This window comes from Phyllosticta citribraziliensis, assembly GCF_038025025.1.
Source record: "Phyllosticta citribraziliensis strain CPC 17464 chromosome Unknown J3D65scaffold_3, whole genome shotgun sequence".
NCBI classification, from domain to species: Eukaryota; Fungi; Ascomycota; class Dothideomycetes; order Botryosphaeriales; family Phyllostictaceae; genus Phyllosticta; species Phyllosticta citribraziliensis.
This window is the reverse complement of record NW_027117340.1, coordinates 1,649,739-1,670,725: the sequence shown is the minus strand read 5'-3', so window position 1 is coordinate 1,670,725 and position 20,987 is coordinate 1,649,739. Positions and strand designations below refer to the sequence as shown.

Sequence of the window (20,987 nt, the reverse complement as noted above, 5' to 3'; positions counted from 1 at the left end):
AATCTGGTTCTCGCGCAAAAAGCGTTCTATAGAAAGTATTTGGAATCCAGCACAGAGGCGTGCTGGGCCTTGGTTCAATCACAACAATATCCACACTTGAACATGCAACACCAAGACATTTCCGTGCTCCATGTCATGCTGAGAATCAAACTGACTCAACTTCCGGCGCAACGTCCATTTCCTCGCCATGCCTCCAGTTTAGAACGAGGCCTGACGTACATTCGGTCTATTTAAAGTTGCTCGTACGAGATCGTCATGCACATGGATGTACCTAGTTACAAGTCTGTAGGCGAGCTCAAGGTGGACCAGACGGGACGCACGTGACACAGCCCAAGCTTCCATCCGCCGTTCCACGCGTCAAGCTCGAGCTGTCAACCGTCCACCTCCCGTCGCTTTCTCTACCTTATCCGACACGTCCGACAAGAAGTCACCATGGCATCCACTTGGGGCGCGGCCGTGAGAGCGGTTCACCTCAAGGTCCATCCCAGACCACTCGCCATTGGCGAGAGTCGCGAGTTCCTGCGCGTGTTGCAGCAATTTGGCGAAGTGAACATGTTTCGTCACCTCAAGGCAGGTCTCCCGCACCCCAGCCATTGGCGACGCTGACACGTCTTACTGGGTGCACAGTACGATCACAATTCGGCTCCTCACACCTACCTCGCAATCTTCCGCCATGAAGATGCTGCGTCGAAGCTTCTGAAAGCGTCACCTTTGCGCGTCACTCTAGACCCAATCCTTCCCGACCCAGATGCGGCCGAGAACCATCCGCTTCAGCAAAAGGGCAGATCCAAAGCTCGGACGCCCGCCCCAAGTGAGGGAGCGGGCAGTCCGACCTCGGATGGACAACATACAACCGAAGACTCTCACTTGGAAAAAGACCTGGAGAGTCCCGAGTTCGAACTAGACACTAGCCGAAGGAAGAAGGGTCACGAAGAAATGACACGCGCTAGCAAAATTCTGTTTGAAGCGCTGGATGCCATTGACGTACAACGGGAAGCACAGGGAGATCTGTCCTTCGACGCTTTGGTGGGAGCTGCAGCTAAACCCGGACATCGCAATCAGGATCTCGATGCTGGGGAAGATGGATCTGCCCAAGATGACGGCCCAGAAAACAATCCTCCACAGCCGTTGCCTACTCGGGAATTTGACATTACTATCGATGTATCGGACAGAAATCATCGCGACGCCATTTCGAGTCAAGTCTTTTGGAGCACCTTTACCCCAAAGGTCAGGTCGCTTTCGTTTCTCGACCTGACAAGCCAAGGTGTTTCGCCCAACATCGCAGATGTATCGACGCACCCGCAGCCACCATCTCGTGTCTTTGAGAAAATCAGGCGGCACGCCGAGATGAAGCCAACGCTGATGCAGCTGTGGGATGCTGGACCGGATGGGAAGAAGCTCTTATCCGAGTGGTCCAACAAAGTGAACCCAAAGAAAGCGAGCCAGACACCCAGAACTAAACCCCAAAATGAAACGTGAAATTTCCACGTCGACCACTCGTGTGACACTGTATCTTCGCAGCCAGTATCCGGCATGGATCGAGGTCTAGCGACCGGGAGGATCACTTCTATCATCAGTTCTTTTGATGGAGTGATTTCTTGGCCAAGCCTCAGAATGCGCTCTTCCACAACGAGAATCGCCGCTCCAAGTCAGAGACCTGCGAAACCGACTGACAATCAAAGGCCAGCAATGTGTTGTGCTTTGATTGTGTGCATGGCGGTCCGCTTGCGGAATCGCAAACAAAGCTCGCACACCTGCAGATGCGAAACAAAGGCTTTGCAAGAACGTCTTTGCGCCGGGAGCATGCTTTCATATCGTCGAAAGGCGTTGTAAAAAAGAGTCCAATGTTCTCTTGTCGCCGCGATGCGCCTGTTTCGCGATCTCCCGACCTCGATTTCGTCGTAGCTGCTCGCATTAGCATATTTCTGTTCTTTCGCTTCGTCCAGGACTTTCAGGATGCCTCCAAAACGGAACGCCCAGGCCGCGGGCCTTGGAGGAGTCAGGCGGAGCGCACGGTTGCGATTGCGGCAGAGTGATGCTTTGCACAGGAATGATGGTGATGACGATCAAGACGGGGATGTGGACGGGGATGAGGATGAGCTTGCATCAGACAGTCCATCGCACCATCTTCGAACGCCGATAGACAGAGGCCGGTCTAGATCGATTCCCACTCCGCCACCTACAAGGCCGAGGCTGCGTCAACCTAGGACTGATGCTCCTCTGCCTCCGCCTCCGCCTCTGCCTCTGCCTCCGGTGGATGTGCCGGACGAGGAGGGGCAACCGCCCCAAGAAAGTGATATCGATTCTTCCATGGAACTAGACGACGAACCACGTTGGCAAGAGCCAGACTATGTCAAGACGTACAAACATTTCAAGACCGAGCTCCAGAAACTGACTGGATGGCGCGAGATTAAAAACAACAAATCTGGCAGGAAAAAGAGCCACTGGACCTTCCACGACGGCGACATTATGGACAAGCTCTGCAAGCCTTTCTTTGAGTTCGATATGCCGGCGACGACAACCAAAGACCAGGCCTTGCAGACCCTCTGCCGAATGGACCAGACTGCGACACGGATCATCAGCTACGTTACCATGGGAGGTCCCAAAGGACGAGATGACTGGTACGATGTTTTCAGAAACAAGGAGACGCGCAAGGCAGTCGTGTACGCGGTGGTGGGGTTCATCATGCAGGAGCACGTCTTCTCGAGTCTCTGCTACGGCGCCAGCGATGCGGAACTCGAGACGCTCCACAGAAAAGTCGACTTGAAATACCGGGAAGAAGATGGTAAGCTTCGAGCGCATCACCTCGAAAACATGGCCAACTGACGTGACATCAGGGTTCTATCGCACAAAAAAGCGAGAGAGAAGGGTCCGCGAACTCCTCTTCCAGGAAAATGGCCAGCCGCGGCCGTTTTCCACGGGCTTCATCGCAAAGTCAAAAGAGCTGGCGTGGCAGATATACACACTTCTAGCGCCCATCCTCGCACTACACCCGATGACGCCGCAAAGACAGCAGAGCAACCAGCAGGCAGTCTTACGCGTGCTCTTCGAGTTGATCACGCGCGCTGGGCGACTCTCGCTGCAGATGCGACTGGACCGCAACACGGTGTACTTCATGACGCCGGCCCACAAGGACGAATACTACGACCCATCCAACATGTGGGTGCTCAACGACGACGAGATGCGCCGCAACAACCGCTACCACAATGACACTTGGGACGGAATGCCCAAGTCGAAGCGCGAGCAGTGGCGTGCAGCAATTTATGATCTTGCACTCGTCCGCGTCTGTTGCTTCCCGGGCTTTCTCGCGTTCAAGAAGGGTGGTTGGGACAAGAAGTTCAAGAAAAGGGGGGTCAGGGTTTGTCCAATTCAGGATAAGGTTGTTGCGTTGAGGTGGGGGTCGGAAAAGCCTTTTCCTCCGAGGAAGGGCACCTGGGATGAGTGGTGGATGGTTTGGGGCAAAGCAAATGGTCGTATTACGGAGAGTGATGAAGAAGATGGAGAAGATGGAGAAGATGGAGAGGACGGTGGGTCATAGGATGAGGGCAAAGATGAGAATGCGCTTCGAGGAGAGGGTACGAGAATCTCTATTACGAAACTTGGGCAGTTCATGGGACGAGTAGCCTGATATTTGCATGACATACGATACAAGTAGTGGCATGTTGGATTTTTGAATTTACTTTGTAGTTTTGGTTTTTGGCGATATGATCGGGATTGAGCCTTGTTCAAGCAGTCAATGGGGGATGGAAATGGGACGGCTGGCACAGTTTCCGGCTCAGGTCACCATCATGTCTTGTGACAGGCTTCAGTCCGAGCGAGGAGAGTTCTTAGGTGATATGAAAGAGGTTCTGACGATGGTCTAATTTGATTGGAGGTCGTAGCTCGGATTCAAGTCTCATAACTCGGAGTCAAAAGAGAGGTCGGACCTTTTCCATGCCAACTCGCCCAACTACTTTGCGCTGTTCTGTTGTCTTGCGTGCCTCAAGCTGTCGTCCAACCCCTTTGCCAGCACGTATAATGCAACCAAGTTGGGCGTCTTGACACCCTTTTCCCTGGCCACGCGCAAGCAGTTGCCCATGATGGCCTCGACCTCCAACGCCCTACCAGCCCACACGTCGGCCAGCATGCTCGGCTCCACGCCCTTTGTCCCAACCCGCGCCGTCGCCCGCTCGAGTTGTCGCTTTGCCTCGTCCTCGTTGATCTCGTCGTAGCCGCAGGCGCGAGCCACGCCCACCACCTCGACCATGGTCCCCCAAACAAAGTCACGCGCCTCGTCACCGCCACTGGCCAGGAACTCGACGTCGCGAAGCCGCGCCAGCGCGCACGTCGGGTTCCAGGCCGCGTTGACCAGCAGCTTGGCCCAGCGGCGGGGCTGGACGTCGTCGAAGAGCACAATGGTGCCGCTGCCGCGCTGGACCAGCTCCATCAGCTCGCGAAGCGCTGCGCCGCTGCGGCCCTCGGTCACGGGCGCCGCCGGGTACGCGCCCACTTCCAGCCGCTCTGTGTTTCCCATGTTGATCACGCCCGGCGATATCTGCGTTGCAGGGAGGTAGACGACGCCCGAGAGGAGTGGGTTGGACGGAAAGGCGGCCGCATATTCGTCTTCGATGGCGATGCCGTTTTGGAGGAGGACGAGAGCCGTCGACGGCCCAACGGCCGATGCGATCAACGGCGGAGTCGCGCCCGGAATGGCCTTTGCGGCGACGAGGACGAAATCGTAGGGCTGGCGGTCGTTTTCGTTGTCATCCTGTACAGCCTCTTCGACGCTGGGACACGCGCGGGCGGCAGTGCAAGTCTGGGCCAAAGACTTGGGAGTGGATGGTGATGCCGTTGTCGCGGACGTGCGAGTAATTGGAGCGGCAGATGCACGTCACGTCGCAGCCGGCGCGCGCCAGGAGCCAGGCGTAGATGCTGCCGATGCTGCCGGTGCCGAAGATGAGGATGCGCGGCGTCGTCGTCGTGGTCATGGTGGGCGATGGAGCAGACGCAAGAGACCGAAAGAAGGAGCAGGAATTGGAAAAAGTGGCATGGCCGCGGTGCCAGGGGAAGGGGAAGGGATACTTTCGGGGTGGGTATCCGGATAGAAGTGGGTGGGTGTGAGTGGGACGACGCTTGAATGCTGAGGACCTCCCCAGCCAGGGGGTGATTCCGCTTGTGGGGCTCCCTTCCTGTGCCTCCGACTAGTAAGAAACTCTCCACACTTGCACCTCCCCCCATTGTTTTTCTTTTTCCCTTCATCGTTCAACCTCGACCGCTCCTCTTTGTCAACAGACGTCCGACTCCACCGACCGCGTGCGGTCGTCAGTGCAATCCAATTTCCCGTTGGGTTCATTTTCAACACCCAAACCGTGGCCTCGCGCATCGAGAAATCCCGTTGACGTCGCCATGACAAAGAAGCTGGGGAAGCAAGTGGACGTTTCTTTGCTCGTCTTGTTGGGGCAATCCTTTTTCCCACAAAGAGCGTTGATTGCTGCAACCGGCGATGCCGAAACCAGAATTCCTTTCTTTTACGGATGAGCCGCCATGATCCCTAATTTACTGAGACCGATTCTCTCTCTCCAACAAGTGCCATTCTCTGGTCTACGATTCCTTGCCTTTTTCTATTCCAGTCGACGGGCTGGAGCAGGTTTTCAACCCCAACATGAGTCATCCAGTCAACGAAGACGTCCAAGCGGCTTTGGATGAGGAAGGAGTCGCCGCCATCCCACCATCTCTTGAGAGTGAGGCTTGCGAACTCCAACCAGTTGATGGACGTGATCTTTTCCACTTTGCTGTATTTAAAAACGCAAGTAGAAAGAGGAAAGACAGAGATCCTGATCACGACCTCAATCCCAGGGACCATAGGAAGCTAAGAAGTAAAACTTGGCCAAGTCAAGTACTCGAACTAGAGACTTTTGCTAACTGTCTTGTAGCTGACAATGGCGGGGCTGTCAATCAGAAATGGAGACGGATAAAAGCGAGTCGCCGAACCTGGCACTCTACTGCCCATCAATGGTGGCCTCCGCACTGGGAGGGTCCCAAAGTAAAAGTTCAGCCTTTCGATGTGTTTTGCAACGATGACGAGGTGCATTATAGTTGGCAAAACTTTCCTCAGCACAGCGAGGGTGAGCACACTTTCAAGAAGCACATGTTCTTTTCCCATCACTAACATGCCGAAGACACCATTAAGATGAGCTATCGCTTCGGACAATGGCGCGACCTCAAAGACAAGACGAGCTTCGTGAAGGAAGCAAAAAAAATCAATCACGCAAAAGGATACAGGTACAGCATCAAGCGGTGGAGACCATACTTCTTCGGATACCGTGACCTGGATCCAGAGCACATCAGCCCTCAACTTTACCGGAAAGATGTTCAATTAGTGAAGTCAGTTTTTGGAGAAATCCCCTCTGAGTGGAAATGGTATTTTGCTGGCCATCTTGGTGGAGGCACCTTCGGAACTGCCGTGCGCTACGACTGCATTGATCAGAACAACGTGATAAAACGAGTGAGTTCACTCTCCGAGATATCTTTGAGCATTCCTCTAATTTTCAACAGCGCATAGTGGCCAAAAGAGATCACTTTTTTCAATATACGGCCGACATCGAACGAGCGATTGGGGCAAAACTCAAAGACAGAAGCAATTACATTTTGAACTACTTGACTCCGAGCACGAGAGCTGCCCAAGGGACCAAGGGCATCACGTACACCGAGTATGCGCCCTATGGTGACTTGAGTAGTCTTTTCTCGATGTACGCAGGCTCTGGGTAAGATATATTTTTAGCAACACTTGATGGATTCACTAACATATGCAGTTGGATCTTGCCTGAACCGTTTTGCTGGTACCTGTTACATTGTCTCGCAGAAGCAAGCTATGTCCTCGAGAACGGAGAAGCCCCAACTTCGGAAAGCTCCAGCCGCGATCCGTCGGATCCAAGTGGTACACGAGGATGGAAATCCATTTTCCATGTTGACCTGAAGCCAGGAAACATCTTTCTCAAGAATCCCGCGGAGAATCCAGTCTACTGGTGGCAAAGAAACTATCCCGTGCCCGTTATGGCCGACTTCGGTGGCGCAGCGAGGTATCCGAACGACCAAAGCAAACGGCCGGCTTGCTTCAAATGCCCGCCTGGGCCGTCTGGGGTTCTGAAAGGAAAATATGCGTACAAAGACGACACTGACACTGTCGATGCCCCAAACCATCATGTTAGCGGAGCGGGCACACATGGATATCGGTCTTTCGTAAGTTTCCAACCTCGGTTGTCAGTTTCGGACAAGTGGCTGAAAAGAATTATAGGAGCTCCTCGAAATTGACGAGCAAAGACGGGCCAATGAAAAGCGTCGAGAGGCGAATATCGCTGTGGGTGCAACAACTTTTGCTGAAACTCTGCCAGAGGGCCAACCTATTCGCATTCACACGACGATTTTCCAGATAGGTAGCGTTCTGTGGAAAGGGATGAGGAACATGTCCCTTTTCCACAACCTAGAACAACTCTGGTGGGACCATTCAATGGAAAACCCATCAACTAAAGACAAGGGCTGGGTCAAGGATCCTCAACAAGATTACCAAGAACGGCATCAGGAGCGTTTTCCAACCGCTGAATTGCGACGCCCAGGAAAGGACAATGACGGCATCGATGTACAACCATATCCTCCAAAATTCTCTCTGTTTCCACATTACAGCCACGAACTAGTCGATTTAGTTTTCAAGTGTATGCACCCGTTGCACGACCAAAGGCCCACGCCGAAGGAACTATGGGATGAAACGAACAGAATGATGGCAGAGATCGACCGCATCTGGCCTGAGCCTGACCCGAACGTCCCTACTGCTGCGACGAGTGGCAGCGAGGATGATGACGACATGAACGGTCCGACCATGGATTATCGGTCCCCCGACGAGGAAGAGACGGACGAGGAAGCCGAGGAACGACAAGACGAGGTCATTGCTGACCCAAGGGATGTAGAATTGTACGAGAACATCCGAGAACAATATGTTGACGTGGACGCTACACGATTGCCCAAGATTTGGAGGGATAGGCATCAGGAGCCGACTAGGGAGGCCGTTCTGCAATTGCAATACAAGCAACAACAAATGCACAGACTTAGGCAGGAAAAGCGGGATAGGGAGCACAGTGAGAACTTGCAGTCCATCCGTGAAAAGAGGGGGTACTTGCTTGTTCTGAACGACTACCTGAATCAGGCCAAAGAAAGGCTGCGAAGAGGTAGGAAAGGATGGGACGACTGGGATGAAGAGGAAAAAATCAAGAGGCTCAATCTGTTTATTGAACAATTCAGACGGTCACGCAAGAAAGCTGGAGAACCCTTCTTCTCAAGCAAAGATGTGGATGGCTTCGACGTGGAAGATCCGGACCCGGAGCCACCCCCCACGCCGGAAGAAAGATCAGAGGACGAGTCGGAATTCCAAGGTCACCCAGATTTCGTACCAGGCCAGACAAGCGGTGGAGTGGCTGACTCGAACGGTCGATTGCTTCGACGTGGACCACGCATGGTGGCTTTGGAGTGGGACTTCCAGCCACTCGGAGCGCAGATGCTGGTCGGAGATCAGTACACGATTTATCAGAGAACGGTTTTTGCACCTAAAAATTACGGAGACCTGGATTCAGATGAGTCCGTAGCGTCCGTAACTGACCTGGCCTAGATGGAGACAGTGGTGAATGGGCGGCCGACCACCGGAAGTGCACGACATCGGCATGGAGAGCGCCCTGAGCGTCAGATATCCCCTGACACTACGGTGGCTGCGGCGAGGGATTTTTAGCTCACGGCTGCAGATGAAGCATGACAGCTGTCGTCCACTACTTCATGTATCTCTTTCCATCGTCTTCGGATAATCCACCCACCCTTCAGAGTTTTCGTGTTCATACAATCCGCTTGTGCACGTCTCCATCTCAAACATGTTTCATTCATCTCTATCTACTTGCAGTTCTCTCATCCTGTTTTCAGTTCCTTTTCTCTCCCAGAACTTTCACTGGGCTCATTGATGACGGCGTTTGTTTGTTTGCAAGTAGCACGCTGGTAGCTTGAAATCAATGTGTTTTCGAAAATAATTGGTCTGCCTCTGGCTTGTGAGTCCCGTGATCTGCTCCTCAGTGGTCGTCAGCAATGGCCAACGATGCCTCCTGGCATTGCGGCTGCATCCATCATGCAGCATGAGTTCCGTCGACTGGTAGATGAAGACATTCACTGCCGCAGCCAGACCCAGAGAGAATCATTTCTCGCAACGCTGGATGTCCGCAACGGCGCCGTTCTGCCAGTCGCACACCCATATCTTCCCGGCGCCTCTAGCTTCACAAGAATCATATCACCTTGCAACACAGGAGAAGGGATGCATGCATTTTAAAGAAGGCTCGTCGAGGTATCTTCGAGATCGCCCACAAAACAAGATACAGAAGCCGCTGGTAATCCAAACAGTCAGGCATCTACACACACTCTGCCGATAGTACATCAGCAAGAATCGACACACATAAAATTGATTCCCATCCATACCCAAGCAGCAGTTGCAGTAGTAACTAGATAAAACACGCTTGAGAGATACAAAAGAAGCAAAGAGGCCCCATACACAGGCCTAATCCGTCAATCCGCGCCTTCGTCAATTGCATTACCGTCATGACCATCATGTCTTTTGATCCCCCGCCTAGCCAAAGCACCATACCCCGTGCAACACCATACAGTAAAAGCAGCAAAGAAAAGCAATGACAATTTCCGTGGGAAAAACGGAACATGTTAACTTGAACGAAACCCGCTTGAATACTCCGGTTCGAATGAATCGCGAACTGTTCGGTATTCAACAAGGGAGACAGTGGTACATTTAATCGTCGTCATCAGACAAATCGATGATGATGGGTTCGTTCACGGTTCCCCGAACGGAACTCGCTGTGGCGGTTGCCGCTGAGGACGTCGCATTGGACCGCGTGACCAGCCCGAGACTGTTGATAGTCTTGACAGCTTCGGCAACCTCTGCTTCGTCCAGTCCTTCTGTCATGAACCAGGCAGGAGCTCCTAGGCCGGTCTCGTTCGTAGAAAAGCTGAAAAGGCCTCCGGAAGCAGATGCCGACGTAGCTGCGGGTGCAGAAGACTCGTTTGGGGTGGCATTACCAGCTGTCGCACTTCTCGCCCTTTTCTCTGACTGCCCACGTGTTTCTTCCCTCACAGACCAACTCCCATCAGCCTCCACGATGATGGCCTTTGCTGTGTCGAGCTCGCCCCGTAACTCCAGCTGTCTCCTCACGTCCGTTAAGAATCCGTCGACAATGAGATTTGCCGGCCGTGCATCAGCACGGCAGATGGGACACCGCCATTCGTCAACACCCGTTACAATGCCAGGCCGCGACGCAAGGAATGTGGCCAAATCGAAGCAGTCTCGGTGATGGCACGCGATACTGCGCACTGGTACCTCACAGATGCGAGAAGCTGATTGCGGATCAACGAGATTGATGGTGATCCTTGACATGGTAACGGCAAGCTCGTCGCCAGAGTCTTTGTCATCAGTGGCCTTAGGGTCAATGGCGGAGCGAATGGACGAGAGGACTGAACCCGCGGAGACAACGCGTTCAGGGGATGTTACCAGAGAGGAAATTGTCTGTCTGGTTTGGAATTTGATCTTTTCGACAGCAACAGCAAAGGTGGATGAAGCTGGTTCCTCGGGCCCGCGAATGGTTTCGATGGAGAACTTGTTGGTTGAAGATTTGATGAATGGACACAGAAGCACAGCACCCCACTTGTCCTGCTTCCTTTGCGGCCGGAGGTGAGAGCCATTGATAGTGAGTAGAGTGCACGTGGGCCACGTTGTGGGAATCGACATCCACTCTTTTTGTAGATCACCAGAGCTGGGAACCTGGATGCACCTAAGTCGATACACTACCGTCTGCTCATCGACATTTCCGACCTTGCGCGGTATATTGGCGACATCTTCTGGCGATATTTCAAATTCATAATCGTAGCCAAGCGCGCCTCCAAGCCTTTGAGGTGGGATTGCGAAGTCTACGACAGACTGGAAGAGCTTTTCACGACGGCTAGACGGAAGTTGCTGTGGAAACTGCTGTGGGGCTTGCTGTGAAGCCTGCTGTAGAACTTGCTGTTGAGCTTGCTGTTGAGCTTGCTGTTGAGCTTGAGGGACCATTCCGTGAGGTATCCCGTTGCCAGACGCACGTCTTTGGAAATTGAAATCTTGTGTCATGTATTGCCCCATCTGCTCTTGCATGCCTTGTTGTGGGATTGTCCGGTTGAATTGCGCTGGTGAGTGTACCCTGCTGGTTTGCACGGGACTTGGATGATGGTGGTATACTGGCTGTGAAGGAGTCGGCTGATGTCGCTGGATTGTCGGATTGTACTGAATGGGGCTTTGTACTGGACTCTGATAGAACTGGTGTGGCTGGTGTCGGGGATCCTGCGGAGTAGACATGGGTTGTCCCATGGCGTGGTTTTGATTGAAGTAAAGATTGTGAGCATCTGCCACCATGTTGTGTCCCATCGTATTCTGCGCATTCGCCGAACTGTGGGTAATGGGGTGCCTTAAGCGTTCTGAATGCTGCTGAGAGGCTGTGACTTGGCTTTGTCCTGTCTGCTCCTGCAACCATTGTCTGTGCCTGGCAATCTGCTCGGATTGCTGCCGGTGCTGATGGGCTGCAAATTGCTGTTGCCGAACGACGTGCTCTTGCTGTTGCCTGACGACCTGCTCAGTATCGACTTGCCGAGGGATTTGTTCGGGCTGGTGGAAATCCAAGTTGATCCTAGGAGGTTGGTTGGGGCCTGGTATGCTCTTCATCTTCTCAATCACCTCGGCTGCTTCGTGTCGAAACTTCGTCAACTCCGCAGCATCGCCATTTGACTCGTGCACACGAGCCTGATGTGCCTGGAATAGTGCCATGAGCCTGCTTTCGAATTGGTGCTCTTTGGCAACTTCTATCCGAATACCAAGTGATTGTATGAGGAGCCGAACTTTGGCCATGTTGGCGAGTCTTTGCCATTGTGGAGAATGCAGACCGAGAACCGATTGAAAGTCGGGCACGGTAAATGGAAATCTGCTGTCCTTGAACGTCTTCCACCCATGAGCAAGCTTTAGGCAATGGCGTTGCAACGTCGTATAATGGTACGCATAGTGGGCCCTGTCTCTTTCGTGAAGTGTCTTGAGCGGGAGAGGAAGATCACAGAACCAGTCCTTGAGCGATGACTGTACCGCTGGTTCCCCGAACGCTACTGTGGTGATGGAGGCCAAATGCGACATGGACTCCTTGATCATCGGGGCGTTGTTTGGCATCTGCCCCGCTTCAGCCATGCTCATGAATTGGTGTAGTAACATGTATTCGTGGTCGTTGTTCTTCATAGCCTGCTGGAGACTGCAGCATCGCATCTGCGTAGCCGTGGTCAAAGTCGTGGAATTGAAGGTTCGGTGAGCATTCTCGAGGCAGGCTTGACGATCAAAGCAGGCGTGCTTGGGGCTGAACCCGGCCGGGGCTTGCGGGGAAGGCAAGGATGAAGTAGGTGTTGGTACTTTTGGAGTGGTGTCTTCTGGTGGTCGAGACGGAGGTGGACTTGGGCCTTCAGCTGCAAGCGGTGCCGTGCTGTTCCGCGGAGTGGGAAGACGACCCGTGGCATCTGCGAGCGCGACTGTTGATGCTGGGCAGGTTGCGGATGATTCTTGCTTCACTTGGTGCAAGTCTTGTGCCGTGTGCAATTCGTCCTGCTGTCGAGACTCTTGTGGGGAGTCGGCGGCGGCGCGAGGCGGATCAGGCGCAGTATTGGCTCGTTTGGCAGACGGAGGACGCTCCGGATGGACAGGGTCTGGAGATCTGGGTTGATTGTTGGCAACGGAGTCGGATGGTCGACGGGCCAAGTGCGAAGAAGTAGGCGAAGCGGGCTGTGGATTTGTTCGTCGTCGTTTGGGCACTCGAACGGCGACGGAGGTGGTGGTTGGGGGAGACGTGTTGGAGAGCCAGTCGTAGTTACGACCGCCCAGCCAGGCGGTGGCCGTGGCATTGGGTTGGGCGACGTACGGGTTGCGGTTCATGGTGGAGATGTTTTCGCCATTCTCTCATGGTGTCGGGGCCGCGGACGCGTCGGGATGTACAGGTACAAGTACAGGGCGCTCAGAGCCGGACGTGTACAAGAGGGAAGGCGCATGTAGAGAGCCGTTTGAGGGTGGCACAGGCGGTACGGGACGAAAACGGCGGTGACGGAGCGAGTGGAAAATTGTCGCGATGCGTGGAGCGGCTTGAGTGGGGGACGCGGTGCGTGTGTGGAGAGAGATGGATGACGGCATGCAGTAGATTGAGGTTGAGGAGGTTAATTGGCTGAGTGGCCCGTCGTGCCGCCCACCCACCAGCCAACCAACCCAAACAGTCGTGACCAGCCGAGCACTACCTGACCTTACCACGACAACCACAACCACCGCCTCCTCGAACCACCACATCTTCTGCCTCCTCTTCTCTCCTCTCCTCCATCTCGCCCGCGACCGCGACTACTCCCCCTCGCCGCGAAGCCATGCCCGCTGCCGCCCTCGCCCAACCCCGACCCCGACCCTTGTGATCGTCCCCAGCTCATCTCTCCCTCTCCGACGGGACGCGCCTCTCCTCCGCCTCCCACGCCTCCCCCAACCCAACGTCCTCCCATCGCTCGCTCCGCATACCCGGCAATGTCGCGGCCCCAGACGGACCAGGCTCGCCCTGGAGACACGCTGCTCGTCATCCGTAAGTCGTCCGTCTGCTTGCTTCAGTTGTCCCGCCGCCTGCTGACGTCGCCCGCCCGTCATAGATGACTTTACCGCGCGCAGCCCCGATGAGCTGACCATGAAGCGCGGCGACCGCATACAGCTCATCGAGCGCGACGACGACTTTGGCGACGGCTGGTTCCTCGGCAGGCATCAGCAAAACGGCCTTACTGGTCTCTTCCCCGAAGGTGAGCTCCGCGCCTGTGACACCAAGCTTGTGCCGCCCTGACTTTGCGACTCAGTCTACACGCAATTGGCTCCGCGCACCGGCTTCTCTCCAGTCTTTCGCTCCAAACCCAATGCCCACCCTGCGGCTGATTCCTCCAAGGACCTTCCACCCCCACCCGCGGACGAGGCCACCAATGCCGGCTTGGAGCGACAACAGACGTCGTCGTCCCTCGCCGATTCCCTGGATACAGGCCCCAATGATTCCACTGGTCAGTCCAACCCACCTACAATAAGTGCCATTGGTCAGGCAACCGCCGGAGCCAATACCCAAGCATCCCTTCCGAGCGCAGGCCACAGAGGTTTGATTCCAGGAGACCAGAGGAGCCCAGTCATGAATGAGACTCTAAATGTAATAGATGAGCATCTGACAGACATCAACACTCCCCGCGGTACGAGCCACGAGCGATCTCTACGATTTGGAGGCGACAGTTCCAGCGAGTATAGCAGCAGCCACGTCGACCACCGCTTATCCTACATCAACGGACACGAGACCGACGAAGAGGAGCAAGGCCTATACACACTCTTCGAAGTCCGAGCCTGGACGCCCGCACGAGTCGCCGAGTGGCTGGAAGACGAGGGTGTTGACACTCGGCAATGCAATGTATTCAAGGAGCAAGAAATTTCGGGCGAGGTGCTCCTGGGAATGGACCAGCAAACGCTGCTCATGAAGGAGTTTGATCTGGGTCCCATCGGTCCACGCCTCAAAATCTGGCAAAAGATTCGGAGCTTGCAAGAGGAAGTTGCAGAGTTGGCGCGGAATTCCCAGGCCTTTACGGATGGCTCTTCGTCAAGCCGACGACCTTCGGATACTCGACATCGCAGCACTTCGATAGGGACCGTCCTACCGAGGATCCCGAGTCTGATGGAGTCCAATGGGGCAAGGCCATCCAGCAAACAGCGCCACTCGAGGCAAAGTTCGTCGCAACACTCCAAAAAGGCTTCGGACACAGCGCCTGCGCCAGGGACCCCCTCTTCATCACAGGCACAACACTCCCGCCGCCCGTCGGCCGCATCCGTGAGGGATCTCAACCACAGCCGGCGGCACTCTTCCATCGACTTTGCCGCCGGAGGTTCGACGCCGAAAACTGCCGGCCCTGTCAAAGTTACCGTGCCTACGCCGCAGTCGCACAAGAAGCAGGGTTCATTTGATCAGGGATGGTCGATGGGAGACCAGCTCAATGGCGGCGCTAGACCGGATACAACCGAGTCCAGTCCTCGGGAGAGTGCTTTGAAAGTGATTACGCCTGACCTGGACCGGGGCTACTTTTCAGGAGGCGAGCTTGATAATCGCAAGCAAAAGAACGTTTTGCGCAAGGCTCCCAGCTCAAGCCACTCGAGAGAGTCAAGCTTCTCTCATGAAGGCGGGAGGCGTCTGTCAACATTTAGGCGCCACAGTCGCATTGGAAGTAGCGATTCCATCCGTGATTACACAGAAGCAGCGCTCTCTGGCAAAAGCTTTTTCCCGTCGAATCGGGCAAAGAACTCGCGCACTGCAAGTGGTCCAGAGTTGCGCCATGGTCCCAAACCAATCAAGGAACGAGCCAACATTGTCACTAAGTTGGACTACGGAACCCCGAGCATCGATGCGGTTGCCTCTTCGCCCAACTTGTTGGAAGGCAGCGATCAATCCTCCCAGGGAAGGGCATCGCCTCCTCCGGCTATACAGAGATATCCCAAGGAGCAACGCGCAACTGGCTTGAGAGCCATTTCAGACGCGCTTGCAGGAACTTTGAGTGGTGCTAGGAAACCGCCGCCTTCGCCAGTGAAGGATTCTCCTTTGAATTCTCCAGTGCGCACCACCTCTAGCGGCACGCCCTCGCATGGGTCCAAGAGTTTGGATGGGGAACCTGCACCCGACGTTTTGAGGCAGGGAACCAGCGCTTCCATGCCATCTACCACTTCTGGTGCAGCACCCCGACGCAAGTCGAAAAAGGAGACGAGCGCTTATCAGCGCGGCCTGGAACAGAAGCCTCCTTCGGAACAAATTAAAGGATGCGACTACAGCGGATGGATGAAGAAGCGCTCCTCCAATCTCATGACGACTTGGAAGACTCGCCTTTTCGTTTTGCGCGGACGTCGACTCTCTTACTACTACGCCGAAGATGACATTGCCGAAAGGGGCCTCATTGACATTTCAGGCCACCGCGTACTACCTGCAAATGACGAGCGCATTACTGGTTTACACGCTGCAATGACCGGGGCCAAGTCCTCGCCCAGCTCGCCTCTGAATGCATCGATTCCGACATCTGCATCAACTGGAGAAGGCAAGGATGACACGTCGGGCATGTTCATTTTCAAGCTCGTCCCGCCGCGCAGCGGCCTGTCCAAGGCCGTCAACTTCACAAAACCGACCGTGCACTACTTTGCTGTTGACAGCTTACAGCAAGGGCGCGACTGGATGGCCGCGCTGGTAAAGGCAACCATCGACCGTGACGACAGCAAAGAGGTCATCAGCACTTACCAACAAAAGACCATTTCCCTCAGCAAGGCGCGGGCCATGCAGCAGAGGCCGCCAGCGTTGATGGCCGGAGAAGAAGGTTCTGAAGAAAATGGCATCAACCCGTCGCGGATTGACGAAGTGGATGAAGACCCGCAAAAGGGTCTAGCCATTTCAGGACTAGAGGGCAAGAATGGTGAAAATGACCATCCCGAGGGTGTGGACAGGAACAACAGTGTTGGGGGTAGCGACACTACGCAGGCCCAGGGCAGCAGTTTCGCGACGGCGAGTGCGGGGAGCGAATCTGCCGAGAATAAGGAGTAGTCTGATGCAGTGCGATTGTTTGTGGCTGCCTCGTTTGCACTGTGAGCGGACTGCTACCTTTCTGGGCTTCGAATCGGCACTTTTACAGAATCACCCCTTCCTTGGATGACGCTTCGGCAACACGGCTTTCCTTTTTCCGCAAAAGTTGACGATGGTGGCCAGGGTCACAGTCGAGACTAGCATGAGCAGCTAGTTGGCAGGCGCTTGCGGCGGGTACCTACACTAGGTCTGTTTCAACCAGGGCCTAGTGAGGGTCGTTCATGTCCCCCGACTGTTTTGCCCCCGGTAGCTCCTGCTCTCCGGGGTTGCCCTTCTCCTCTTCTGTTCCGTTCTTGTCATTTTTGGAAGGACATTGTAGTCCCGTTTGCATTTACTGGTTGGGACCAAGGTCGCGCCATCTTCCCTCACAATCTCCTATCGAGCAGATACCCAGATACCCACGATCTACAGTCTGTAGGCCTGACGACGCACTCCGTTTGTGGAGTAGTCGAGATGAGCTTCAGAGCTGTTTGATCGGGTCCTCGCCTCTTCTCCTTCCGCAACTTTGCAGTTGTTGCGTTTCTTTGTTCCTTTTCTAGTTTGATCTTTGACCGCGCGGAGCCTCTGTCTCTCCTTCTGCGTCACATCTGCGTTCAAAATTATCTTCTCTCCTTTCGTCTGGTCATCGAAACTCCATTTGTCTTGCTCCAGCTCGTCTTGAGGTTACTCGTTCAACTTTCTGTTTCAGCGAAACCCTTGCATCTTATACCACCATGCTGACCGTATTTGATTACGAAAGCGGCTCCATCTTTCCTCCTCTCCTTTCATTCCTGCCGCCTGCGGTCTTTGGTTTCTCGTCTTTTGATACGGCACAGTACACATATATTTAGTCTAGTCAGCCCGCCATACCCTGCCGTCGTCATTCGACGCGCAGCGGGTCAAGAAGATGAAGCAGTAGAGTCTCGGATTTCTTGTCGATCTTGCACATTCCATCAGTTGTACGCTCCCACGCAAGTTCTTTGTTCTTGTTCGCACTTTGAGTAAGAATTTTAATTTTGCCTCCCCCGGCTATTGCGTTCATCTTCTTCGTTTTGCAAAATTTGCTTGGATGAGATTTACAGGAACTCCGTTTTCAGCCCTAAGTTGGTGGTCAGTCGCAGGGCCGCGCTGCCTTTTTCCCAGGCACCGACTCCTCGTCGCTGTGGGTTGAATTGAAAAGTTACTACATAGTCTATTCACGTCCCCATTTCCCGTCCATCAAACTTGTTCACACTTCCCGTCAGTCCTCAACCCAATTCGTCCTTGGAGCATTCAGCTGCCGTCTCAGCAGAGCCGAAACCGCACACCCGATTCGTCTTCTGAGGTTGTCGCTTGGCGCGTCTCTCGTTCGCCCAACGCCATCGTTGCTGTCTCCGCTTCATCCGGCCGGCTGCCTCTCGGCCACACTACGCTTTGACGCTAGTCCCAAACAGGCAAACAGCACAAAATCTCTGCTCCACCACCACATTTGCGCTCCCTCAGGCTCCCAAGCGTGCCTCAACCTCCTCTCTTTTGGTTGTTCAAGTCTTAAAGCCACTGAGCAATCTCGGTTCCATCAACGTCCTGTCTTCTCATGACAACACCGGGTCGCTTAGCTCAGTTGGTTAGAGCGTGGTGCTAATACGGCAGTTCCTGTCCCCAGGAGCTTCACCAGTTAACGCCAAGGTCGCGAGTTCGACCCTCGTAGTGACCAGCTCGGTATGCGGGAGTGGCAGGGCGTTGATTTTTGCTCTTTTGTTCACCGTGATGTGATGGTGAGAGGGGAGAAGTCTGGAATGAGGTGGAGATGACGTTTTGCTTGGGATGAAGCAAGATGTGGGACAGAAGCGTGCTTTCTCACGACGTCTCGGTCTTGAGTAGAGCTATGTGTGGGGATTGAAGAGCATTGCCTTTGCTGTTTGGTTGTAAGTGAAGTCGGGGAAAGGGAGACTGGTAGGAGATACTGATTCCTTGCCGATGGACGACGTGCAGCATGGCCATCTGCTCTAGTACGTGGGCGAATGTCTACACACCGTTTGTCGAAGTCCGGCGAGCATAACGTAAGGCAGCAGTGTTGAAGGTCGAGGATTCGAGCAGTATCTTGCACTCCCCGTTTCTCACCTGTAGCGCCGCCATATATAAGCATCACGGAAATTGCAACGCAATCGAATTGCCCGGTTTTAGAATCGACATGTCCTTGGTCGAAAGTGACCAGCTACTTCTGCTACGCTCTACATGTTAAACAATCAAACTGAATGTTCGGTGTTTCCACGTATTGCTCATTGTTGTATGAGAAACTCGTTCTAAGGGTAAAGGACAAAGCAGAGTAAACAAGTTGCTTTTGGCAGTCTGAATTCTACTACCGGCCCTTCAGGGGACCATCAGCAGAGACTGCCAGGAGTTTTCGTCAAAGATAAATCACAACAATTCAGACGGGGAAGATATGGAGCAGACTATAAAGTCAGTTTGAGTCGATGACGTAGGACGCCTGCTGCGAGACGTTGACTGATGTCTTTTCATTCTTTTGTTCAAGCATCGCAAACTCGGACACTTGAGAAAAAGGGAGGTGACCATAATTAAATCCGTTATTCTGTCTCGCCGCAACTCTGAGACTTCATTCAAACATTTTGATATCCTGGTCAGTCAAATTGTGCTTAGAACTGTCCCTTCCTATCAATCCAATCATGTTCAGACTGGCCCATCAGCCCGTCGCTCTCCCCCCCCCCCCCCCCCCCCCCTTGCGTTCATGCGAACATCCCACCACAACTACAAAGGCAGCGGCTCCACTTCCTTGTTCGTGAGCCGCCCGAGATTCCCGACTCTATCCTGGGAGTCGATAAAGCAAAAACCCGACGACGAGCCGCCGTAGACTCTCCTTGTCACTTTGTGCGTACGTATGCATCAACCATCCATCCATCCATCCAACTTACAAACGCACAAACGGCGCGCATGAAAGCGCGGAGATAGGCCTGTCACGGGTAGTGTACAGTGCAGGAAGACAGGGAGACATGGAGTTGCGCTGCATTTCCCGTCCCGTTGTCCCGCGCGGGCGGACTTGGATTTCGACAACGGTTCGCGAGTGGAGGGGCGTCGCGCGGCTACGAGGGAGGATGCTTCGTCTGCTACGGAGGTTCACATGCGCGCGACATGGATAGAGAGAGAGGGACGACGGCGGACTGCGTCGGTCCCTCGGCGAAGAGATCCAAAAATGAATTGCGAGACGCAGCGAGGGCCAACACCGCCGCTACCACATCAAAGTCATCGCGCAGGGACAAGGCGAGGCAAGACGAGACGACGAGATAGAGTGGACTGAGACATGCGAAAGCAAGTCTCTCGCATATCTCACGACGACGACCCGGGAGACGGGCGAGCGAAAAAGGGCCCGAACAGGGTTACTCGACGAGCAAGGGTTACCCCAGAGAACGACAGGGTCGTCCAAGGATGGCGGTTCGTGACACATGGGCGGTAGTTGCATGCAGTGTGTGTCTGGATGGCTCAAAACCCATGATTAATCCATCACACTGTTGGTCAGTCGGTCGGTCGGCCGGCCCATCTGTCATTGATCGATCCAACGCCTTGTCGTCCCCGCGGAGAAGGCGGGATATCTTGACAGAGGGTCTGACATGCGTCCTGGCGAACTTGTCTGACTGCTGCGTGAGTCAAGCCGCCGGATTGCGGTCCGTCGAGTACATCGACGCCATGTCTCGTTCACTTCCAAACGTTGGTTTATGGCCACTCCAACCAACGCCGCATCTCTTCTTTCAATCAGCGGCAGGAAAATGGGGAGAACTTACAGTGTGCACTGATGAATCAATCAGTCAATCAGTCAATCAATCAATCAATCAATGAAGTATGAACCTACACTTGACACATGCATGTGCCGTATGGATGGATGGAGAAAGGCGAAGGTTTAACGGCGCTGTATGCACAAGGAAGCACTGCGGCCATCGGAGAGGCAGGGAGGGAGGCAGAGGGACGGGCCGGCGTGAGGGGCGGCGGCGCCGGCGGCGGGTCGTTGTGGTATTGGATCAGTGACAAGAACGGGAAGTAGACTGGCACGTCGATCTAGATGGAAAGACTGGGACAAGCTGAGCACAATAAGGCGGAAGCGTCTGAACCAACGACTAGCAGTCGTCTAAGTCTGCGGGATATCTGGCCGGTTGTAGGTAGTCCAACGCCGTGGAGAAGAGTCGGTTTTGGCAGCGAGGAAGGTCGACGCGGGATAACGGGATTCGACTCGAGGCGAGTCACTCATGCGGCACGTCTTCTCGTTGGTTGGAATGTACTTCCGAGCAGTGGTGC

At 54.3% G+C, this 20,987-nt stretch overlaps 6 protein-coding genes and 1 non-coding gene across 7 annotated transcripts; 5 read left to right on the top strand and 2 right to left on the bottom strand.

Moving 5' to 3' along the window:
* Positions 1-111: 111 nt before the first annotated feature.
* Positions 112-1,718, top strand: J3D65DRAFT_262379 (uncharacterized protein). The gene is made up of 2 exons (XM_066794891.1): positions 112-570; positions 628-1,718. Exons 1-2 carry the CDS (start codon positions 433-435, stop codon positions 1,477-1,479), a joined length of 990 nt encoding a protein of 329 aa, XP_066657920.1. The 5' UTR covers positions 112-432; the 3' UTR covers positions 1,480-1,718.
* Positions 1,719-2,310: 592 nt separating this feature from the next.
* J3D65DRAFT_665718 (uncharacterized protein) lies at positions 2,311-3,538 on the top strand (the record flags this gene model as incomplete). The annotated part of the gene is made up of 2 exons (XM_066802860.1): positions 2,311-2,785; positions 2,838-3,538. The coding sequence occupies 2 exons, from the start codon at positions 2,311-2,313 to the stop codon at positions 3,536-3,538; spliced, it is 1,176 nt and encodes a 391-aa protein (XP_066657919.1).
* A 411-nt stretch (positions 3,539-3,949) lies between these two features.
* On the bottom strand, positions 3,950-5,103 carry J3D65DRAFT_585478 (2-dehydropantoate 2-reductase; the record flags this gene model as incomplete). The annotated part of the gene is given in 2 exon segments (XM_066797749.1): positions 3,950-4,756; positions 4,776-5,103. The coding sequence occupies 2 exon segments, from the start codon at positions 4,965-4,967 to the stop codon at positions 3,950-3,952; spliced, it is 999 nt and encodes a 332-aa protein (XP_066657918.1). The 5' UTR covers positions 4,968-5,103.
* Positions 5,104-5,440: 337 nt separating this feature from the next.
* J3D65DRAFT_262384 (uncharacterized protein) lies at positions 5,441-8,779 on the top strand. The gene is made up of 6 exons (XM_066794892.1): positions 5,441-5,855; positions 5,913-6,104; positions 6,159-6,484; positions 6,535-6,743; positions 6,792-7,218; positions 7,274-8,779. Exons 1-6 carry the CDS (start codon positions 5,642-5,644, stop codon positions 8,633-8,635), a joined length of 2,730 nt encoding a protein of 909 aa, XP_066657917.1. The 5' UTR covers positions 5,441-5,641; the 3' UTR covers positions 8,636-8,779.
* A 545-nt stretch (positions 8,780-9,324) lies between these two features.
* Positions 9,325-13,223, bottom strand: J3D65DRAFT_617103 (uncharacterized protein). The gene has a single exon (XM_066799524.1). The coding sequence runs from the start codon at positions 12,998-13,000 to the stop codon at positions 9,803-9,805; it is 3,198 nt and encodes a 1,065-aa protein (XP_066657916.1). The 5' UTR covers positions 13,001-13,223; the 3' UTR covers positions 9,325-9,802.
* A 401-nt stretch (positions 13,224-13,624) lies between these two features.
* Positions 13,625-16,818, top strand: J3D65DRAFT_692126 (polarized growth protein Boi2; the record flags this gene model as incomplete). Its single annotated transcript, XM_066803932.1, has 3 exons — positions 13,625-13,679; positions 13,744-13,887; positions 13,942-16,818. 3 exons carry the CDS (start codon positions 13,625-13,627, stop codon positions 16,686-16,688), a joined length of 2,946 nt encoding a protein of 981 aa, XP_066657915.1. The 3' UTR covers positions 16,689-16,818.
* Positions 16,819-18,291: 1,473 nt separating this feature from the next.
* Positions 18,292-18,399, top strand: J3D65DRAFT_t39. Its single transcript has one exon. It is a non-coding gene; the product is annotated as a tRNA-Ile (tRNA).
* Positions 18,400-20,987: the final 2,588 nt, after the last annotated feature.